This window comes from Palaemon carinicauda, chromosome 2 (assembly GCF_036898095.1).
Source record: "Palaemon carinicauda isolate YSFRI2023 chromosome 2, ASM3689809v2, whole genome shotgun sequence".
NCBI classification, from domain to species: domain Eukaryota; kingdom Metazoa; phylum Arthropoda; class Malacostraca; order Decapoda; family Palaemonidae; genus Palaemon; species Palaemon carinicauda.
This window is the reverse complement of record NC_090726.1, coordinates 194,695,015-194,719,003: the sequence shown is the minus strand read 5'-3', so window position 1 is coordinate 194,719,003 and position 23,989 is coordinate 194,695,015. Positions and strand designations below refer to the sequence as shown.

Here is a 23,989-nt window from a genome sequence, read left to right as displayed (position 1 = left end):
AAGGAACTGGGCCTCCTGGTCAATTTTGAGGAGTCTCAGCTCGTTCCATCCCAGACCATTGTCTCCTTGGGTATGGATCTTCAGAGTCGAGCTTTTCGGACTTTTCCGTCAGCCCCAAGGATCTTCCAAGCCCTAGAATGCATCCAGAGCATGCTGAGAAGGAACCGATGCTCAGTCAGGTAGTGGATGAGTCTAACAGGGACACTTTCATCGCTGGCCCTGTTCATCGTGTTAGGGAGACTCCACCTCCCCCCCCTTCAGTATCATCTAGCTGCTCACTGGATAAAGGACATGACGCTAGAGACGGTCTCAGTTCCTGTTTCCGAAGAGAGGAGGTCTTCTCTCGCGTGGTGTAAGAACAGCTTTCTTCTCAAGGAAGTCTACCTTTGGCTGTTCAGAAACACGACCGCCGTCTCCTCTCGGACGCATCAGACACGGGCTGGGGTGCGACTTTGGACGGACAAGAATGCTCGGGAACATGGAATCAGGAGCTAAGGACACTTCACATCAATTGCAAGGAGTTGTTGGCGGTTATTCTGGCCTTGATAAACTTCAAGTCCCTCCAGCTTAACTAAGTGGTGGAGGTGGACTCTGACAACACCACAGCCCTGGCTTACATCTTCAAGCAGGGAGGGACTCTTTCGTGGAAGTTGTTCTAGATCGCAAGGGACCTACTCATCTGGTCTAAAGATCGAAAGCTAACTGGTAACGAGGTTCATTCAGGGCGGTATGAATGTCATGGCAGATCACCTCAGACGGAAGGGTCAGGTCATCCCCACAGAGTGGACCCTTCTCAAGAATGTTTGCAGCAGACTTTGGGCCCTGTGGGGTCAGCCAACCATAGATCTGTTCACTACCTCGATAACCTAGAGACTCCTGTTGTATTGTTCTCCGATTCCAGACCCAGCAGCAGTTCACGTGGATGCTTTTCTGCTGGATTGGTTCCATCTCGACCTGTATGCATTCCCGCCGTTCAAGATTGTCAACAGGGTACTTCAGAAGTTCTCCTCTCACAAAGGGACACGGCTGACGTTGGTTGGCTCCGCTCTGGCCCGCGAGAGAATGGTTCTTAGAGGTACTGCAATGACTGGTCGACATTCCCAGGACTCTTCCTCTAGGAGTGAACCTTCTAAGTCTACCTCACGTAAAGAAGGTACACCCAATCCTCCACGCTCTTCGTCTGACTGCCTTCAGACTTTCGAAAGACTCTCAAGAGCTAGGGGCTTTTCGAAGGAGGCAGCCAGAGCGATTGCCAAAGCAAGGAGAACATCCACTCTCAGAATCTATCAGTCTCAAGGGGAAGTCTTCCGTAGCTGGTACAAGACCAATGCAGTTTCCTCAACCAGTACCACTGTAACCCAGATTGCTGACTTCCTGTTATATCTAAGGAAAGTAAGATCCCTTTCAGCTCCTACGATCAAGGGTTACAGAAGTAGGTTGGCAGCGGTTTTCCGCCACAGAGGCTTGGATCTTTCCACCAACAAAGATCTACAGGACCTCCCTAGGTCTTTTGAGACCTCAAAGGAACGTCGGTTGTCCACTCCAGGCTGGAATCTAGACGTGGTCCTAAGGTTCCTTATGTCATCAAGATTTGAACCTCTCCAATCAGCCTCTTTTTAGGACCTCACATTAAAAACTCTTTTCCTCGTGTGCTTGACAACAGCTAAAAGAGTAAGTGAGATCCACGCCTTCAGCAGGATCATTGTTTTCACATCTGAAACGGCTACATGTTCCTTGCAGCTCGGTTTTTGCTAAACGAGCTTCCTTCACGTCCTTGGCCTAAGTCGTTCGAGATCCCAAGCCTGTCCAACTTGGTGGGGAATGATCTGAAGAGAGTACTTTGCCCAGTTAGAGCTCTTAGGTACTATCTAAAAAGGTCTTAACCTTTACAAGGACAATCAGAAGCCTTATAGTGTGCTATCAAGAAACCTTCTTTTCCAAGTTCTAAGAACTCAGTTTCTTACTATTCAGGCTTCTGATTAGAGAAACACATTCTCATCTGAAGGAAGAAGACCTTGCTTTGCTGAAGGTAAGGACACATGAAGTGGGAGCTGTGGCTACTTCAGTGGCCTTCAAACAGAGCCATTCTCTGCAGAGTGTTATGGATGCAACCTATTGGAGAAGCAAGTCAGTGTTCGCATCATTCTATCTCAAAGATGTCCAGTCTCTTTACGAGTACTGCTACACCCTGGGACCATTCGTAGCAACGAATGCAGTAGTAGGCGAGGGCTCAGCCACTACATTCCCATAATCCCATAACCTTTTAACCTTTCTCTTGAATACTTTTTATGGGTTGTACGGTCGGCTAAGAAGCCTTCCACATCCTTGTTGATTTGGCGGGTGGTCAATTCTTTCTTGAGAAGCGCCGAGGTTAAAGGTTGTGATGAGGTCCTTTAGTATGGGTTGCAGCCCTGTATACTTTAGCACCTTTGAGTTGATTCAGCCTCCCAAGAGGAACGCTGCGCTCAGTAAGGAAGACGATCTTATTAAAGGCAGAGTAACGGTTCAAGTCGACTTCCTTACCAGGTACTTATTATTTCATTGTTATTGTGGATAACTGATTATATGAAATACGGGATACTTAGCTATCCTTTAGTCTTGTACACTGGTTTTTCACCCACCCCCCTGGGTGTGAATCAGCTACATGATTATCGGGTAAGTTTAATATTGAAAAATGTTATTTTTATTAGTAAAATAAATTTTTGAATATACTTACCCGATAATCATGATTTAATCGACCCTCCCTTCCTCCCCATAGAGAACCAGTGGACCGAGGAAAAATTGAGGAGGTGTCAACAAGAAGTACTATAGTACCTGGCCACAGGTGGCGCTGGTAAGTACACCCCCTTCTAGTATTGTGATAGCTGGCGTATCCCTCCATAGAATTCTGTCGGGCAACGGAGTTGACAGCTACATGATTATCGGGTAAGTATATTCAAAAATTTATTTTACTAATAAAAATAACATATTAAAAATGTCCCAGGCCTATGTGGCCACCAAGGGCTTCCCAGGTAGGGTGCAGAGTCCAATATTAGGATAGGAAGGTTGCTTTGTCTTGGCCAAGGATTGTGGTCTCTTAAGTGATGTTTTCCTCTGTAGAAGATATGATACGAAGTCTCGCCATAGTTTAGCATCTTTGACGTAGCCGTAGTGGTGATAGTGTACATTAGTAAAGAAGATTTTGTATTAGGATAAGTACCTGCCTTGAATGGGTCATTTTGGATTACAGTATACCTGAAGCTAGCATGACTTCAGTCAATGCATGTCAGCAAGGAAAGTTAGGGAATCATTACAATTTCTAAAGGGTTAGTCAAATTTTTCTATGGCAACCTGTATATCATATCGGACACTTAGGTCATTTCAAGTGTCTGGCTATGAAAAACATAGCTGGACCTCATTCTTTGGGAAGGTGATTTTCATGGAGATTTCGTAACGAAAATTATTTACGAAATGTTTTTACAGATGCCTGGTAAAAGTTATGCTTGTGATCCAACAAAATCCCATCACCAATATTTTGGAATTATTAGCAGTTTTCTTGGGCCTGCAGTCTTAAGCCCTGTCCACACGATCGAGCATGCTCAACGGGCAAACATTGATACCAGACCACAACAGTTAGTAAGAATGAGGGTTAATAACATCAGAAGCGGGAAAACCACAGACAAGGATCTGGCATCATACAGTGTTGCCAGATCCCTGCCTTTAGTTTTCTCGCTTCTAACATCATCAACACAATTTTCACTCACTAAATATTGTGGTCTGGTATCACTGTTTGCCCGTCAGGCATGCTCTATCGTGTGGACAGGGCTTTACAGCTCCTGCTTATCCAATAAAAGTAGTTATACTACACGCTCCATGGGTGTGTATATTAAGACCAGGAAACACTCAGGCAAATGCTAAAATTATGGGATGGTCAATAAGAGGAATACAGTAGTGGCATTTCACATTTCAAGACTAATAACAATTTCTAGACTATGATAAACACTTACATAGTGTGGATATGACTGCTTTTGCCTTTATACTGAATATGAATATTGTACATCCAGGTAAAAAGAAAAAGATAGAGTATTTTATGATAGTACATGCAACTTTTTTTTTTTCGTTTAATATTTTACTAAAAAAAATATTTGGGATGAAAATTGAGAGCATTAAATATGCCCAGCTATGCCTTCCATTTTTTTTTTCTTTTTTTATAATAAATAAGGTACTTACTGAGTTAGATTTATGGATTATCTCAACCTTGACTTTTTACAGAATGGTGTCTGTCTGATTCTTTATCAGTGTCTTTGAGATTAAAATAATGATTTTTTTTATTGTATAAATTTGTTTTTATTGATTGCATTTAACTGGTTTTAATAATTATTTTAGCTCTTAGTTTAAGAATTCATAAAAAAACAAGAGCGGGAACTTACTGTATTTATATGTATCTGTTATTTGTTTATTATATTTAAATTAATTTTGTTTATAGTTTTTCTTTCAGGTTATAAAATGAAAGCAATAAATTATCTTGAATAACTACTGACATGTATTATGAAAAGATAATGTTATGGTTGTGGGGTTAGTATCCAGTGTTTACAATTTCTTTTATATTTACAGTATACAGTACAGTACAATATTTGTATTCACATAGTCTTTACAATAATTTAAGTGCTCTAAGTAGAGATAATTTATAGTACTCACTGCATTCAGGAGGATATGTAGGTTATATATGCTGCATGTATATTACTACTTGGAAATTGTATTTCATCATTTTATAAAAGGGATTTAAATCCTTGCAGGGGCCAACTCTATTGATTTTATTTTATGTCAAAAAAAGTATTCATTGAAACACATTAGTGATGAAGGTACCACATTGTGTTAAATTGCGATGGGAAAGGTAATGCTAGTGATGATTTTCAATGAGTTAGGCTGTTAAGTAGGTAATAAGAATAATGGTGATTTTCCTATTGTGTTCTATCGAGTAGAAGAAGCGAAGAAGTTATGGCAAGCGCTTCAGAAAGGCCAACTTTTTAGAAGTGATTCATTTTTATTTTTGCTTTCTGACCAATGTGTAATCACTAGAAATTTGTCCATAATTTATCTAGGGCTTTACTGCCTAGTAGATGCCATAAAAGTGATTTTGATGAGGGCAAATCCAATTTTAGGGAGGTGCTGTGTGGTCTCCGAGAACTTTCCTGCAAAAGTTTAGGACAGGGAATCCAATACGGCATAAAATACGAATGAAATATTAGTCTTCCCTCCTCTAGGGCTAGCATTTTAACATGCAAAGCATTGATTCAGTGTGTATAAGAGAGACCAGCAAGTTCATGCGCTACTTAATTTTGCACAGCACATCCAATGATGAAACATCGTCAATGAGAACTATCGCTACTCCAGGAGACAATGCTACTTGCGCACTAACTTGCGGCCAACTGCCATCTAGCGTACTCAAAATGAGAATTAATTCTCCCTCTTCCCTAAATGAGGCTAGGGAGGAGGTGGGGTTTTGGAGACCACACATCACCTTCCCAAAAATGTTTTCCCTTTGTCAAAACCACTTTTTGGGGATTAATATGCTGTGTGGTCTCCAAGAACTAATATCAGAGCAATAACAGAGTTGACTCGTGTACTATCACGGTCAGATGTCTACAACCAAGAAAACAATTCAATCATGCATGTATAGGTGAGAAGAAAAACTCTTCTGAAAAAAACCTCATAAGGGAAATCTTCGGAAAAGAAACTAGATACAGCACCTGTCATTATCCATCTGCTGAAGGACCTGGTTGATGTCTACCTCTCCTATCAAATTACCATTCTTAGGAGCAATGCGGGAGTCAAGTACTGTACCCCACATGCTTGTTTTGTGTCTTATGAACACCCTATGCTCATATCAACCTGTAAATTTCTTATATAAAAAAAAAAATTATAGAAGCAATTTTCTGAGGCTGTTTTTGGGATGGAGAGAGGATCAACTTTCTTGATAAGGGAGGTCCTTAGAATACAGAAACCCTGTTGAAAGAGACTTGTTGGTCTGGATATTGAAACATTACCTTCTGAGTGTGTGGATCTCTGCAAGTATAACCGCAAGGTAGACACCAGAGAGAGGTTAGTATCCCCTTGCCTTAAGGCTGTAATATGAAGATGGTCATCCCTTTGAAGAGGCTTTTTGTTTTTGTCCAAACAGAAAAACTGGAATCAGAATTAGGAGACGAACAGGAATGATATTAATAAAATCCTGATATCTATGGACTGTAATGCTATAAACTCAAAGGCTCTTGTTCCTGCTATAAAAATTAACTTCCTGGAGTAGCTTTAAGGAAATTGGTGGAAGAGGAGACAACAATTCTTTGGTATTTCATGTTGTATTGTATTCCCTGTTTTAGCCTATTACAGGAAAGTCCTTGGAGGACACAGTACATTAAACCCAAAAATAACAATGAATTAAATTGCATGTTTAGATGGAAATTTTTCCCATTTTTTTTTTTTTTTTTTTGCATATTATTAAGAAAATATATCCATTAGCAATTATTGTATGGCTTAGTATAAAAATTTTCTATATATATTCAGTTCATCGTTTTGACTAATATTCAGCTCCCCATTGAAAAGTAAATCTTTTATCACATAAAACGTAACTTACACATTAATCAAAGAATTATATTGGTAGGTACTTTTCAGTTCCCGAGTACGAAAAAAAAAAATCTTTTGGCCATGTTTTACTGCTCAAAATCTTATTTGAATGCCAACAAAAATGGAATTTTAAAAATATATTTTTATTGGGGTAAACATCAATATAAACAAGCTTCAGGAGAAGAGCGATATGAATATCAACGAAGGTTCCTAGAAGTAATATACAGTATATCATTGGAAAGCCATTTTATTGAAGTCTTTCATGGTACAAAAATTAACATAGACTTTATTACTTTATATTTGAAGGACAGGCTTTCAACGCTAGAGCCTGTGCCCCACATAAGGTTGAGCAATCGTAACCGAACCGACATTAATTATTTATTACAATGATTTAGTTCCAAAATGACATGTAAATCACTATAATTACATAGAAAATAAGCTCACAGACACGTCTTAGAAAATTTTTGTTTCGTATATTTACCCTTAATAAGAAATTTCTAAACTCTGGGACGATTTACAAAGATATAGTGGGCAGAAGAGTTGTAGAAATCTGTATTATAAGAGCTCTGCTTATTTTATGGTTAACCTGTCTTAATCATTGTCCATAAATTGTTAATTTTTTCCCCGATAATCTTGAATGCATACAAATTTGGTAAGTTGTTCTAAGCATCAAGTAAGACACATTTAGCTGATGTAGGTCATTTGGTTAAAGTCCAAGAGGTCACATACTTTTGGTTGGTCCTTTTCCGACTCATCAGTTTTCTGGTTTGAGATGTATTTCTGGTCTCAAAAACTTTCAAGATCAAGAAAAGTATGATAATGAGCTGTGCTTTAAAGTTGGTGAGCAAAAGATTCCAATGTCAACACTACATGTTAGTGTCTTCAACATTAAATTTCTTCCAAGTCATTACACTCACTCTTCACTCAGCAGATTAGAGAAAGATAAGTACTGTATAGCATCATAGTATGAATAGTTCATTACAGTATCAAAATCTTTCAAATTCATAATCTGATAGTAAATGTAATGACAAAACCAGTAGAACTATGGAAAAGAGCTACTACTGTATATGCTTCCCTGAAATATTTCCAGATTGTTAAGTAATTTAGATATTACTGCACTGTAGTACAGAAGTCACTATGTAATACACATTACTGAAAATAAACAATGTAAAGGGAAAAGATGGTTAACCCTCACAGGCAAAAGATCTTTTAACCAAAGATCATGAAACAGTAATTTTCTAGTACAGTACAAAGATTTTGTGTATGAAAAGTTTTGCCCCAACATGTTTGGTTTTTATATTCATTTCACCAATAATCCTACAATTGGATGTGATTTTTTTTTTCAAAATAGTATTACTAAAGATGGTGCAAATTACTTTTAAAATAGGTATAGCAAATTTAGATTTTTTTTTATTCATCCAAGAAGCACAAAGTAAACTGGTGTTTCAGTAAAATAATGTTTAACGCTTTTACTGCATACAAGTCTTCTTTTCATTATCCTCTAAATTTTAGATATTACTTATTGCCTTAATGAATTACTATACATTGTTGTATTTTATCAACACACCCAACCTTTTAATGGTATTGCACTTCAATGTACGATAATAGAATTTTGACATTTGTCTCTTATCTAGTTATATTTCAGAGCCCTTCAGGAAATACTGTACATTAAGTATTTTTATAGTATGTTGTTTGCAAGTTTTTTTAGCATTACATATTAAAAAAGACTTTAATTGTATTGCTTGTTGCTTTTGACTAGATCACAGCAGATGTTTTGCATTTCTGGATTTTAAATTTTTCCTGTTGAAACACAGATATAAATCTTATGTTGCATTTACAGCCGAGGAACCTCCAGCACACTCTCCAGCCGTTCCACGAAAGCTGCCCTTGTCAGATGACTACCAACACTGCCCACCAAAAACAAGACAGTTAAAAGCACCGAAGTTTCGCCACTTACATCATCGCCAACATCATCCAACACAGATGCCACAAGTGACACTTCTACCAGCAAGAATTCTCTCAAGAAATCGCGAAGCTCTTCCATCGGCAAGCTTAGCACCACCAAGAACTCCTCCACCAACTCCAACACATCCAGCCAGTCGCAAATTACCAGCTCCAATGCCAATCATGATAAAGAGCCGGATTCCATACTCGGCTCCAGCAACAAAGAGGATCAAATCTTGTCCGGCACTTCCTCTGCCGAGGGAAAAAATTCATCCTCGGAATTCAGGAACGCTACCAAGGCTACCAAAAGTTCTTCCAAGTCTTGGTCATTTGAAGTTGTGTCGGAAAGTAAGTCTAGAGGGGAGGGTAAACTGTCAAGATCTGCTCCCCCAGAGTTGAGGAAAACTACATCTACTGATGGCAAAGTCAGCAAGAGCGCCACAGTAACTAGCTCAAGGCTGTCCAGCCGAGGCACGAGTCGGGGTGACCACGTTGGCAAAAAGAATGGTGGGCTTAAGAAAAGATCACACAGCCCTTCAAACAGAGAGCCCGGAAGAAGTTTGAAAACACGCAAATCGAGAAGTAGAGTTACTAGTCCAGAACCCATCTTGAGCGATGCTTCAGAGAGAAGCAAAACTGAAAGAAACAAGGATACAAGTCATAGTAAGAAAAAAGCTTCACAGAAACAAATTACTGAGTATTATACAATTAAAAAAGAAAAAAGCTTATACAAAGTGATTCGGACCCTTCCCGATGACCCACCTTGTGATCGTACCTTACACTCACGAAGTGGATGGGAGGAAGAAACCAAACGAACGACTGGTGTAGGTGCTGTGACCACTCGCCGATCTCGTCATATTCCTGATGAATAAAGCCAGTCTCTATTGTAAATGTGGAACGTTGACTAATTTTATAATATACAGTAACTGTACAAATTATTTTACATAGAAGTGATTTGTTAAGCAGGGTCTATATTGTGTCAGAAATTATGATTTTGTGAAAGGAAATGCTTTTTTATAGAAATTGTGGTCAAATTTAGTTTTTATTTTACGTATTGTACTTACAGTAACTAGTAGATATAAGAGGCTAACTTGTGTGCCTGATTTATGATAGATAAAAGTGTTGTGCCATTTTCTTATTGGTGTACAAATTACTTATAGGTTTGAAAAAAATAACAGATGAAGGGTTTTAAAGTATGTCATCCATAATTGGATAATTTTATTCTTTCAAGTTTTCTTGTTATTGAAATCAATACGCTTGATTTTACACAGACTGCAGAATTCAGAGACTTCCCGGTGAGATGAGAATCATTTTAGGCGAACATAAGAAGTTTATGTTTATCACTTTTGGCTGTAAGTGGTGGGCAGTTAGATTTTGTTACTTTTTTTTTTTCTTCTTTTTTCGCTAAAATTTAACCAATTTGCTTTTACAGGACATTATGATGGTTGCTATTTTCCTTACCATAATGTAATTTCTGCAATTAAAGCAGCACCACCTGAAATTCATTCATGATTTTTTTTTAAATAATTCTAATTTGCTTCCTTAAAATTTGCAAAATACAATTTTATATGACATTTAAATTTACTACACTGAGTTAATATCAGGTAATGTTTTTTCAAATGGTGCTGAATTTTTTTTTTAAATACTTGTGAAATGTAATGCATCATTTTTAAATCATCAAAGAATTTTTAGAAAAATCTTGGCAAAATATTGAACGTGAATCATTAAATATGGATAATTGTTATTTCCCTTTGAGGTGAACTGGTAAATTTTAGCACTATTCATTGAAGATGCTTAACTCTTAAATGAGACTCTACTTTTAATGTTATTTTCTGTATTTTTAGGACAGTTGAAATGTAAAATGTACATTTTTAAAAGGCAAATAACCAGAGAAAGGACACACAGCATGTGGGACTGCATTAAAAACTATAAAATAAATAAATCTAAAGCAGGATAAATTTGGTATAGCAAAAACAGATAGTACTCGGATACCTGCTGGTGATGCATATATGGATATAGATATATCTATAAATACATATACGTGTATACAATATATATTTTTCTTAGAATAGCAATGTAGTAAATTATAGATTATGAACCATCCAATATTTTTCTCATAAAAGAAAAATGAAAAAAAAAAATCTGCTATGACGTTACCCTAAATACACACTGTTCTAAAGATAAGCAGTAGATTTACAGTGTTCTAAAACTGTATGGGGACTAAAAATGTTAATGTAAATATTACAGTTGGGTTTCAGGAGGGCTGTCGACATCTGTAAAGAACGAAACGTACAATTTATAGAGAAATAGCTCTCACAATGTGGGCTTGAAATTTATATATTTATTTAGGCAATATAAATTCTATGCACTACAGTATTTTCTGGTTTAATGAAATAATATCTCATTTTCATGGTGCTTCAGCAACCTCAAACAGTAAATTAGAACACTATAAACCTATGTTAAGTTGGTAATTTAAATATGGCTATCTACAATTGCAATGTTGAAGACTGATGCAAATCATATAAGATTTTCAGTTTGACATTATTTACTGTACATATTAGACAGTACCTGTATATTGTATTTGCAATATGTAAGGTGAATATTAAAGCAAGTTTATTGTTATATTTTTAATCGTACTTAAAAGTCTCTGAGCTCAGCAATACAGTATTATACTTGTATGATTGAATAAAAGAAATATAGCAGTTGCTTTCTTCCAGGGGCTATTGGTATAGGTTTCCATTATAGAATATAGTTGTTATAAAAAAAAAAATCCAAAATAAAAATGAAGGGCCTATCAAACATTTTGGTACCCTGAATAAATATGATTTTTGTATCAGTCTTTTTGTACATGCTGATATGAGAATTAAAAGCAATATCTTAAATTTCCATTTAGGCTAAATGATCCTATTTGAAGGCGGTAATAAATTACCAGAAAAGCTTATGGAACGACCTCTCGTATTTGATACGGACAAGTCTTTATATAGGGTATAACTCCAAGTCAGGTTGAGGATTAAAAGTTATAAACTTGATTTAAATTCTCAGTGTATACATTTGTTCTAGGACATGAAAAGAGGCAGCCAGATATCACCCACTTGAAGTGAGTTGTTACTGCAGACTGTAAATTACACATTACCACTACAACGTCTCTCCAGCCATTCATTCCAGGCTGATGATTCGTTGCTCCTTGATACTGATATCTATGAGGCACAAATTACATTTTTTATATATTTTTTTCACAAACATTAAAAAAGTATTATCCATATACTTCTATATATTTTACCTTTTGAAATTTTTAATTGGATGAGCAACTATGTTTTGATTTAGAGAAAAAGGAAAGGTATGTTTCTATGTATTGATCATCAGCAGCTTCTTTTTTTATAGCTTTATTTCTTGTAAATAACAATAAATGTTATAACGGTGGCCACTTCGAAGACTACCGATGACACATACGTTTCCATACCTTTCATCGACAAAATGATGTACACTTGCAGCATATGTGAACTAAACATGGCAAACTATTTGTTTTTGGGGTAATTGGTTTATTTGTTTCAACTCTGACTTATGGAGGGTATAATTATTTGGTAAAGTTTTTTTTTTATTGCTTGGGAACAAAAAAGCCAGGCTTATTCCTTCTAGTGAAAGTTGTAACTTTTTTTTTTTACCATTTGAGTAAACCAAATAGTTTTCCCACATAAGTGTTATTCTAAAAATGTCAGTGTTCTTAGAATAAAAGTGTCAAGAGTCAAGACATTGGTATGGCTTCTCATAGAATGTAGTATATTATGATTAATGTTAAATCATTTTTATTTTCATTTTGAATAACAATATGCTTTTGGGAATTGAACTATTTTTCTAACCCTGTTTGTTATGCTATAGAAGTTTGTAGTGTCTTATTTGAGGAAAATAGATTAAGAGGAGTACTTGGCAATTTCTTTTTTACCTTTGCTGATTGAAAAATGTATTGCAGTTTCTTAGAATTGGAAGTTTATTAGAACATTCTTACTACCAACCTGGTATACAGTGCTTCCCATGGCCAGCTTCAACCACTACCCAATCTTCAGAAATTTAGTACAAAATCAATTAAATCTAATAGATTCTTCTGAGGCATTGTTATTTTGTTTCAATGTATATCAGTTCATCTCTTCTTCTAAACCTGTAAGTACAAATCAGTGATGTTAGTGAAAGTGTTTTACTTTTAGTAAAACTAAGAATAAAGCATAATTTTTTTGTTTCCATACAACACACACTACTTTAATATTTTAAAAGAATTCTTCCATATAAACCTATATAGTACACATAACTAGTTTTTGAAAATTCTTTTGATTACTGTACATATAGATAGAATTTTATTAGCCTTGGAACTACAGATCCACGGTAATACATGTTATTTTTTTGTAACAAGAAGTGTTAGCTACAAGAAATGGGTAGTATTGGGAGGAGGGAATCTATATAAGTGATGGGTTGGAAAGTGAAAAACATTTTGTTATTCTGACTTTAGGCACTGAATAGACTCAGGCTCCAGCGCAGGGCTATGTGGCCAAACGATCACAAATCCATCTAAAATGACGTCTCGCTTGGAGCTAATTCCAGGAATATTATAAATCTTGTTTGCCTTAGCATTCCTACATTCAGTTCTAGTTCCAACTTATGATATTCTTTCACCTAAATTATTATAAAGATCATATAGAGGGTAACATCTTGAATTGCACTCTGACCTTCTACAAGGAGCACATATCAAATGCAAGTCAACAGACTAGACTTAACATTGGTATTACTGTTTGAACATTGTCTAATACCTTTAACAGGGAAAGGCATGCCTGATACTTTGCTTAAAATAAAATAAAGCAATTTAAGACAAATTGCAAAGACTTGCATTAATTAAGCTAAAAATTTGAGACCCTACAAGAGGATATCGACTCTGTAAGGCGCAGTGAACTTTCAGAACCCTTACTGAAGAAACACTTTGTGATTATGACTACTAAACCCAACTATGGAAGTCAGGTTAGTGTAAGTAACTGGGCAGGCAAGCGAGACTTACAGCTCACAAGAGAAGGCCTGCTGCCCTTCTGAGAATAACAAGAAGTTACATAAGATCTATAAATGCTCACGACTAACTTAGCAGATAAGTGTGTATTGGCGTGTCATATCATTATCAACTCCGTAATGAACAACTATTCGCTCTCTTAGGTCATTATAAAAATTAAATGGCAGATGTTCTGTTTATAATGTAGGAGCTTAACCACTTTGCATTGTATTCATCAATCCCATAAATACCCAACTTCAGACATATGTTCCCAGAGAGTAACCATGGACATTATACACCTCACAATGGCTATTCAAAACACAGAGCAGTCCCTGTTCAAAAATGCTAACAAATTTAGCAGGGAAGAAAGACAACTTGAAACGCGATACAGTAAACATATCACAATCTGAAAAGAGGATATGTCTTGATGTAACCGCAGTGACGGAAAAACTGAATAATGTGCAACTGATGGTGCTCCTTACCATTAACTGCTAGATTGTTTCTTTACTTTACTAAGGGCAATCTTCTGAAAGGGAATAAAATTGGAATATTCTGCAGGGTAAACGTCAATAAACCGAGCTTCTAGAGAAGTAGCAATATGAACATCAGAAGAGGTTCATAAAAGTAATTACTGTACTACTTGAGAGAGAGGGAGTTGATGTATCTGTATGCACAGCTTAAAACACACATGGCTTAGGGACGTGGACTGATTCACAACCAGTCGTGTATTTATTAGTAAATGCGATGGAACAATATTATTGTAGTTGGTCCTACTGAGGAGAATGATGTTGACATCTATTTATCTATATATATTTTATGGCAGTGGAGCTTGTGCTTCTTTAAACAATAACTTATGATTTGAAAGGATGATCCGCAGAACTAACGATTCATTTCATAGGGTAGCCATGAGTTAATTACACATGGCCAATACAAAGAGAGTACTTTGCAAACATCGCATTTCACCGTTGGCAGACTTGCCATTCACCTTCAAGAGACTTGGTCATTGTCTGCAATCAAGGTTACAAGTCAGGCTTTTCCCAAAAGTAGGAACTTTGGTATGTTAGAAAAATTTCATCCCTTCATGTAAGCATTTCCTTGTGGAACCTGTCAGCCTATATCCCAGTGCCTGTCCCTGACTTAAATTTAAAATCAAATACAGTGCTTTCAGCCTAAAGATGTGACCTCTTTTTAATCCCTTCAGAGTTTGATCTTCTTGGCTTAGATTTTAACCCTGTATTTATTGACTAATGTTTGAGAGTTTTCTTGTCCTATGGCTGACAGCTGCCAGAATTGATGTAAAGAGAGTAGCATCATCTGCATATGCAACAAGCTTGTTTTCTAGGCCAACCCACATATAATGTATATCTAGTGTGAAAAGTAATGGGCCAAGAACACAACCCTGAGGAACACCAGATATCCCATTCCTATACTCACTATAGTGCCCATCAACAACTACTCTTTGATTATTACTTAAAAATTCAATAATAATGCCAAGAAAAGACCCAACTACTCCAAACTGTTTGAGTTTGAAAAAAAGGGCCTCATGATTATCAAGGTCAAAGGCAACACTAAAATCAAGGCTAATCATATGAACTTCCTGACCACAATCAAGAAATTTCTGGACAGTATTCAGAATTTTAAAAAGGGCATCACAAACTCCAAGGCCTTTGCAAAAGCCAAATTGCAAACTGGGGAACAGATTATTACCTTCAGCATACCTATTTAGACAGAAGATAGTTTCTCATTACTCAGCTAACTATCAAACACATCAGCCAAATGGGTTGCCATTTCCTTTGAACCGTGAGTGACAGAGCCGTCAGTTTAAGTATAGGAAGAACTGTTACATATACACCAAAGCAGCAAAGAGTGCGGATTTAAGGGTAGCTCACTACTTATAGTCCAGGGTTGTACCAGAAAGGGTTTCTTCTATGGTTAAATTGTAATCCTCTCAGTTGAAGCATAACCTCTGAGCAAAAGCTCTAAGCTGAATATAACTATTCCAAGTTAAATATGATCCATTACCCTTCAAAGGATGATAGGCCTCCTGCTTCTCCAAATATGCACATCTACAATCATCATTGAACCCAGGTTCGTCAATTTAGTAGGGTGTACCTCAGCAATATGGTTACACAACGACTGAAAAGGTGATACTTCTTCACTTTCATTGTCAGTCGCTGAGTTTTTTTCTTTCTCACATTCCTGTACGACAAGAGAAGCTATGTAAAATTCAGCTAGTTTCTTGGTTTGTTTACTACAGGTATTTGAAAAGGGTATAATTGAAGGAATGCGCAGACAACTCGTTTTGGTTTTAGATTTACATTAACCCCTGTAATGTTATTGGGAGATGAGCTTGAGGTCCAACTTGCAAGCTAACAGCATACACTGTTGTCTGAAAAATGATGAAATCGATCGTTCTTAGATGAAACTTTGTCAGATACCTCAGAGTTTAATAGAATCATACGATATGCCACGCCATCCACATAAGTAATATGAGACTGATTAGAAGAACTTACTTTAAGAAATGAGAGGATATTAGGATCAAAACAACCCACTATAGTCTATTTTTTATAGCGGTGCATATTTGCACCCACTCACAGGGGTGCCCTTTTAGCTCGGAAAGGTTCCTGATACCTGATTGGTCGGAAGTATTTTTGTCCGAACACCTTCATTGTTCTCGAATAATTACCAAGTAATGTGAATCGAAACTTATTTATTAACCTATATTTCTCCATCAGATATATGTTTTGTCAATAAACAATGTGAAAGAATAAATATATTATAAAGAATCGTCTAGGTAAGTCTAAATTTAATAACACGATCCGCCGAAGTCAACGACAGTAGCTTGTTTTCGGATGCACGCTTTGTAATTTTGTAATTTTTCACATATTTTAACGCAAATTGGGATAAATGACACTCAGCATAATTTAAACATGTTATTATAAACTCGCTTTGAATACCAGAATTTACCAAAATCATGGAATTAATAAAACCCGATATTTGTGAAAACTTATGGGGAGGTAAAATAACAGCCTGTAGCGGCCTGGCGGGAAAACGATCCCTTCTGACTCGTAGACCCAGTTTTTTTTTTTTCTTTCGTAACATAGTTCGGCCTATTCCTTTCAGTTTAAATAGTCTTGCATTGTCTCTCTTCGTATTATTTTGCTTAGTATTTTCCCACATTCCTGTTCCTCACATAATATCTCTCTATTTTCCCGATATCACTTCTTTCATAAATGGGATATCCGCACTACGATTCCTTATTTCTTATCCTCTGTCGAAAGTGATGGCTTGAAGGGAAGCGTGTGCTAGTCTCATTAAAATGGTGTAGAGGCGGGAATAAAGAAAAAATACTATGCTTAATTTCAGGTTTACAGAATAGGTTATACTTTCTACACAGCATAAAATTTATGTTGTTATTATTATTTACATGCTTACTGACGTAAGGTACAAAACATAAGGAATAGTAGTGCGGATATCACATAGGCCTATATGAAAGAAGGGATATCGGGGAAAATAGAGAGATATTATGTGAGGAACAGGAATGTGGGAAAATACTAAGCAAAATAATACGAAAAGAGACAATACAAGACTATTTAAACTGAAAGGAATAGGCCGAACTATATTACGAAAAAAAAAAAAAAAACTGCGTCTACATGTCAGAAGGGATCGTTTTCCCGCCAGGCCGCTACAGGCTGTTCTTTTACCTCTCCATAAGTTTTCACAAATATCGGGTTTTATTAATTCCATGATTTTGGTAAATTCTGGTATTCAAAGAAAGTTTATAATAACATGTTTAAATTATGCTGAGTGTCATTTATCCCAATTTGCGTTAAAATATGTGAAAAATTACAATACAGTATTACAAAGCGTGCATCCGAAAACAAGCTGCTGTCGTTGACTTCGGCGGATTGTGTTATTAAATTTAGACTTACCTAGACGATTCTTTATAATATATTTATTCTTTCACATTGTTTATTGACAAAACATATATCTGATGGAGAAATGTTATTTTCATTAGTAAAATAAATTTTTGAATATACTTACCCGGTGATCATATAGCTGTCAGCTCTGCTGCCCGACAGAAAAACCTAAGGACGAAATACGCCAGCGATCGCTATACAGGTGGGGGTGTACATCAACAGCGCCATCTGTCGAGCAGGTACTCAAGTACTCCATGTCAACACAGAACCAATTTTCTCCTCGGCCCACTGGGTCTCTATTGGGGAGGAAGGGTGGGTCCTTTAATTTATGATCACCGGGTAAGTATATTCAAAAATTTATTTTACTAATGAAAATAACATTTTTCAATATTAAACTTACCCGGTGATCATATAGCTGATTCACACCCAGGGGGGTGGGTAGAGACCAGCATATATGTTAACATTAAGAGCTAAGTATTTTGTATTTCATTTTAGCAGTTATTCAAAATAACAAACATAAAATTAATAAGTACCTGGTAAGGAAGTCAACTTGAACAATTACTCTGCCTTTTTAAGTACAGTACGTCTTCCTTACTGAGCCTCGCGATCCTCATAGGATGCTGAGCGACTCATAGGAGCTGAAGTATGAAGGGTTGCAACCCATACTAAAGGACCTCATCAAAACCTCTAATCTAGGCGCTTCTCAAGAAAGAATTTGACCACCCGCCAAATCAACCAGGATGCGAAAGGCTTCTTAGCCTTCCGGACAACCCAAAAACAACAATAAAAAACATTTCAAGAGAAAGATTAAAAAGGTTATGGGATTAGGGGAATGAAGTGGTTGAGCCCTCACCCACTACTGCACTCGCTGCTACGAATGGTCCCAGGGTGTAGCAGTTCTCGTAAAGAGACTGGACATCTTTAAGGTAAAATGATGCGAACACTGACTCTCTTCTCCAATAGGTTGCATCCATTACACTCTGCAGAGATCTGTTTTGTTTGAAGGCCACTGAAGTTGCGACAGCTCTAACTTCATGTGTCCTTACCTTCAGCAAAGCATGGTCCTCCTCATTCAGATGGGAATGAGCTTCTCGAATCAAAAGTCTGATATAATAAGAAACTGCATTCTTCGACATAGGTAAAGACGGTTTCTTAATGGCGCACCATAAAGCTTCTGACTGACCACGTAATGGTTTAGTACGTCTCAAATAGTACTTAAGAGCTCTTACAGGGCATAGTACTCTTTCTTGTTCATTTCCAACCAAACTAGCAAGGCTTGGAATATCGAACGATTTGGGCCAAGGACGAGAAGGAAGTTCGTTTTTGGCTAAAAAACCAAGCTGTAAGGAACATGTAGCCGTTTCAGATGTAAATCCAATGTTCCTGCTGAAGGCGTGTATCTCACTGACTCTTTTAGCTGTTGCTAAGCAGACGAGGAAAAGAGTCTTCAAAGTGAGATCTTTAAAAGAGGCTGATTGAAGTGGTTCGAACCTTGCTGACATAAGGAACCTTAGTACCACGTCTAAGTTCCAACCTGGTGTGGCCAACCGACGCTCCTTCGAGGTCTCAAAAGACTTAAGGAGGTCCTGTAGATCTTTGTTGCTGGAAAGATCTAAGCCTCTGTGACGGAAGACTGCTGCCAACATGCTTCTGTAACCTTTGATCGTGGGAGCTGAAAGGGATCTTTCCTTCCTTAGGTATAAAAGGAAGTCAGCTATTTGAGTTACAGAGGTACTGGTTGAGGATACTGATTTCGACTTGCACCAGCTTCGGAAGACTTCCCACTTCGACTGGTAGACTTTGAGAGTGGATGTCCTCCTTGCTCTAGCAATCGCTCTGGCTGCCTCCTTCGAAAAGCCTCTAGCTCTCGAGAGTCTTTCGATAGTCTGAAGGCAGTCAGACGAAGAGCGTGGAGGCTTGGGTGTACCTTCTTTACATGCGGCTGACGCAGAAGGTCCACTCTTAGAGGAAGTGTTCTGGGAACGTCTACTAGCCATTGCAGTACCTCGGTGAACCATTCTCTCGCGGGCCAGAGGGGAGCAACCAACGTCAACCTTGTCCCTTCGTGAGAGGCGAACTTCTGCAGTACTCTGTTGACAATCTTGAACGGGGGGAACGCATAAAGGTCTAGATGGGACCAATCCAGAAGAAAGGCATCTATGTGAACTGCTGCTGGGTCCGGAATCGGTGAGCAATAAATTGGGAGCCTCTTGGTCATCGAGGTTGCGAACAGATCTATGGTAGGCTGACCCCATAAGGCCCATAGTCTGTTGCAAACATTCTTGTGAAGGATCCACTCTGTTGGGATGATTTGACCCTTCCGGCTGAGGCGGTCTGCCATGACATTCATGTCGCCTTGAATGAACCTCGTTACTAGGGATACGTTTCGATCTCTTGACCAGGTGAGGAGGTCCCTTGCGATCTCGTACAACGTCATCGAATGAGTCCCTCCTTGCTTGGAGATGTACGCCAAGGCTGTGGTGTTGTCGGAGTTCACCTCCACCACCTTGCCTAGAAGGAGGGACCTGAAGCTTCTCAAGGCCAGATGAACTGCCAGTAGCTCCTTGCAGTTGATGTGCAACGTTCTTTGATCCGCATTCCACGTGCCCGAGCATTCCCGACCGTCCAATGTCGCACCCCAGCCCGTGTCCGATGCGTCCGAGAAGAGAAGGTGGTCGGGGGTCTGAACAGCCAGTGGCAGACCCTCCCTGAGGAGAATGTTGTTCTTCCACCAAGTCAGTGAAGACTTCATCTTCTCGGAAATAGGAACCGAGACCGCTTCTAGCGTCTTGTCCTTTCTCCAGTGAGCAGCTAAGTGAAATTGAAGGGGGCGGAGGTGGAGTCTCCCTAACGCGATGAACTGGTCCAGTGATGAAAGCGTCCCTATCAGACTCATCCACTGTCTGACTGAACATCGGTCCTTCTTCAGCATGGACTGGATGCATTCTTGGGCTTGACTGATTCTGGGGGCCGACGGAAAAGCCCGAAAAGCTTGACTCTGAATCTCCATTCCTAGGTATACTATAGTTTGGGATGGGACGAGTTGGGACTTTTCCATATTGACCAGGAGACCCAATTCCTTGGTCAGATCTAGAGTCCACTGTAGATTCTCCAGACAGCGACGACTTGACGCAGCTCTTAAAAGCCAGTCGTCCAAATAGAGGGAGGCTCTGATGTTTGCTAAATGCAGGAATTTGGCAATATTCCTCATCAGTTTGGTAAAAACTAGAGGTGCCGTGCTTAGGCCAAAGCACAGGGCTTGGAACTGGTATACAACCTTCCCGAAAACGAACCTTAGAAAAGGTTGGGAATCTGGGTGGATGGGGACGTGAAAGTAAGCGTCCTTTAGGTCTAACGAGACCATCCAGTCTTCCTTCCTGACCGATGCTAGAACCGACTTTGTCGTCTCCATGGTGAACGTCTGCTTTGTGACAAAGACATTCAGAGCACTGACGTCTAGCACCGGTCTCCACCCTCCTGTCTTCTTCTGCACTAAGAAGAGGCGGTTGTAGAAGCCCGGGGATTGATGGTCCCGGACTATGACTACCGCTCCCTTTTGTAGTAAGAGAGACACCTCTTGCTGTAAAGCTTGTCTCTTGTCCTCCTCTCTGTACCTGGGAGAGAGGTCGATGGGAGTTGTTGCTAGAGGGGGGTTGCGCAAGAATGGAATCCTGTACCCCTCCCTGAGTAACTTCACAGACTGTGCGTCTGCGCCCCTGTTCTCCCAGGCCTGCCAGTAGTTCTTGAGCCAGGCTCCCACTGCTGTCTGAAGAAGGTGGCAGTCAGACTCTGCCTCTAGAGGACTTGGAACCCTTCTTCTTGCTCCCACGTTGACTTCCGGCACGAGCACCTCCTCTGCTGGAGGCTCTGCCACGAAAGGGCGGAATGAACCTTGAGGCTGGAGTGTCCATCCTGGGTCTAGGCACGGAGGGCAAAGGGGTGGCTTTGCGTGCGGATGACGCCACCAGGTCATGAGTGTCTTTCTGGATCAGGGAGGCGGCAATCTCCTTGATCAACTCTTCAGGGAAGAGACACTTCGAGAGGGGAGCAAACATAAGCTCCGACTTTTGACATGGGGTGACTCCAGCTGACAAGAAGGAGCAAAGGTGATCCCGCTTCTTGAGGACCCCGGACACGAAAGAAGCCGCAAGCTCACTAGAACCATCCCGTATGGCTTTGTCCATGCAGGACATAATGAGCATGGAAGTTTCCTTATCAGAAGGGGAGGTCTTCCTGCTCAACGCTCCCAAACACCAGTCCAAGAAGTTAAAGACTTCGAATGCACGGAAAACTCCCTTCATAAGATGGTCCATATCCGAAGGAGTCCAGCAAATCTTGGAGCGTCTCATAGCCAGCCTGCGGGGAGAGTCTACCAGACTTGAGAAGTCGCCCTGGGCAGAGGCAGGAACTCCCAAGCCGAGAACTTCTCCCGTGGCATACCAGACGCTAGATCTGGAAGCAAGCTTGGCCGGGGGAAACATGAAGGATGTCTTCCCAAGTTGCTTTTTGGACTGCAACCACTCTCCCAGTACCCTTAAAGCTCTCTTGGACGAGCGAGCAAGTACGAGCTTCGTAAAGGCAGGTGCTGCTGACTGCATGCCTAAAGCGAACTCAGAGGGAGGCGAGCGTGGTGCTGCAGACACAAACTGATCCGGATATAAATCCTTGAACAGCGCAAGCACTTTCCTAAAGTCTAAGGAGGGAGGCGTGGTCTTGGGTTCGTCGATGTCCGAGTGTTGGTCGTCAAGATGTGCAGCTTCGTCATCATCAGAGAGTCCAACGTCTGAATGTTGAGGAGGAAGAGGCAACGGAGTAGGTAAAAGCTGGACGGCTGAGACCGGCAGCACGGGTGCATGCGTGGCTGCACTGGACCCAACGTCATGCCACTGTTGGTCAGTCTGAGAACTGGCAACAACCATAGCTGAGTGGGTGCGCAAAGCGTCTACTCCCGACTGTGGAAGGATAGCGGAGACCACCGTGGGTTGCGGAGGCTGACGCACCGCGTCAAAACACGGCAGCTTAACTCCACCCTCCTGTTGTTGTGGTAGCTCACGAACGGCAACGGAGGGTTCCGTGCGTCTGTGAACGTCAGCATGCGTCTGGCAGGGTCGACTGCGCATGGGTGGAGGAGCTCTCACAGCTGGAGTGTGGGAGCAGGCAGCCTCAGCGTCTGCTGGGCGCACAACCGTGGTAGGTTGTAGGCTAACGGGTGCAGCGTCAACCTTCTCCGCACGATACTCCTGCATAACAGCAGCTAACTGAGTCTGCATAGACTGCAGCAAAGACCACTTAGGGTCTACAACAGCGGGTGCGGCAACAGACGGAGTTACTGCCTGTTGTGACTTAGGGTCTACAACAGCGGGTGCGGCAACAGACGGAGTTACTGCCTGTTGCGGTACCACTTTGCCTCTCTTAGGAGGTGTGCAGTCGTCGGAGGACTGCAGCGAGTCCGAACTGACCCAGTGGCTACACCTGGGCCGTTGGACTTGCTCGGAAGGGACCTTGCGTTTAAGAGGCCGTGAGACCTTGGTCCAGCGTTTCTGGCGTGAAACCTCTTCCGCAGACGAGGAATGAACGGGCTCACTCGTCTTCTTGTGGGTGGGACGATCTAGGCAAGATACGTCCGAAACCACGGAGGGAACGTCTGTCCGCTGATTAAAGCCTGTCGAACCCTTTGGTCGTACGACATTGCTTCTCCCCTGGGCTTGGGAGCTTGCAAGAGGTCCCGGACTGGGAGGACGACAGGCACGAACAGACGCACCCTCATGCGTAACACTGACACTTTTCACTGCACTAACACTCACTTCACTTCCCACTGCACTTTTACCTTTCAACTCCCTGACGTCAGCCATGAGTTGATTGCGGTCATTAGCCAATGACTCGACTCTCTCACCTAGAGCCTGGATGGCACGCATCATATCCGCCATCGAAGGTTGATGAGAGCTAGCAGGGGGGTCGGGTGCAACCACTACAGGGGAAGGAATAGGTTGTGGGGCATGGGGAGAGGAAAAATCAATTGAGCGAGACGAACTCCTCCTGATCCTATCCTTCTCTAGCCTACGTGCATATTTCAGGAATTCTTGAAAATCGAATTCCGAAAGCCCAACGCATTCCTCACATCGATCTTCCAATTGACAGGCTTTACCCCTACAATTGGAACAAATGGTGTGCGGATCGATAGAGGCCTTCGGAAGACGCCTTGAACAGTCCCTAGCGCTACACTTCCTGTACTTGGGGACTTGAGAAGGGTCAGACATCTTGAATTAGTCAAAGGGGGGAATTCAAAATCTATCCAAGTCATCAACAAATAATCCAAAATCTAACAAAAGAATGCAAGGAAGTATTGAAGATAACTTCTGCACAGCGATAGCTAATAACCAGAAATGAATACTTCACCAAATAACGTGAAAATCAATCCAGAAAACAACAGCGTATTTAGTAGGTCTTGCCGGTGGCACGACAGAGAGAAAATTGGTTCTGTGTTGACATGGAGTACTTG

At 40.1% G+C, this 23,989-nt stretch overlaps 2 protein-coding genes across 4 annotated transcripts in view; one reads left to right on the top strand and one right to left on the bottom strand.

The window, feature by feature from the left end:
* Cdc14 (cell division cycle protein 14) overlaps positions 1–8,946 on the top strand; it is a 283,378-nt gene extending 274,432 nt beyond the window's left edge. Inside the window, exon 12 of one of the 2 annotated variants that reach the window (XM_068360567.1) lies at positions 8,444–8,946. In XM_068360567.1, coding sequence (XP_068216668.1) covers positions 8,444–8,946 — 503 coding nt within the window. The remainder of the gene's footprint in view (positions 1–8,443) is intronic. The other variant, XM_068360559.1, reaches the window with a different exon arrangement.
* A 956-nt stretch (positions 8,947–9,902) lies between these two features.
* LOC137629314 (zinc finger protein 681-like) overlaps positions 9,903–23,989 on the bottom strand; it is a 43,176-nt gene continuing 29,089 nt past the window's right edge. Inside the window, exons 4-5 of one of the 2 annotated variants that reach the window (XR_011041481.1) lie at positions 12,558–12,700; positions 9,903–10,820 (exon numbers count right to left, since the gene is read on the bottom strand). Coding sequence is in view for 1 of the 2 variants with exons in the window: in XM_068360583.1 (XP_068216684.1) it covers positions 12,678–12,700 (23 nt within the window). In the remaining variant the exon portion in view is untranslated. Of the gene's footprint in view, positions 10,821–12,508; positions 12,701–23,989 lie in introns of those variants that run through there. The other variant, XM_068360583.1, reaches the window with a different exon arrangement.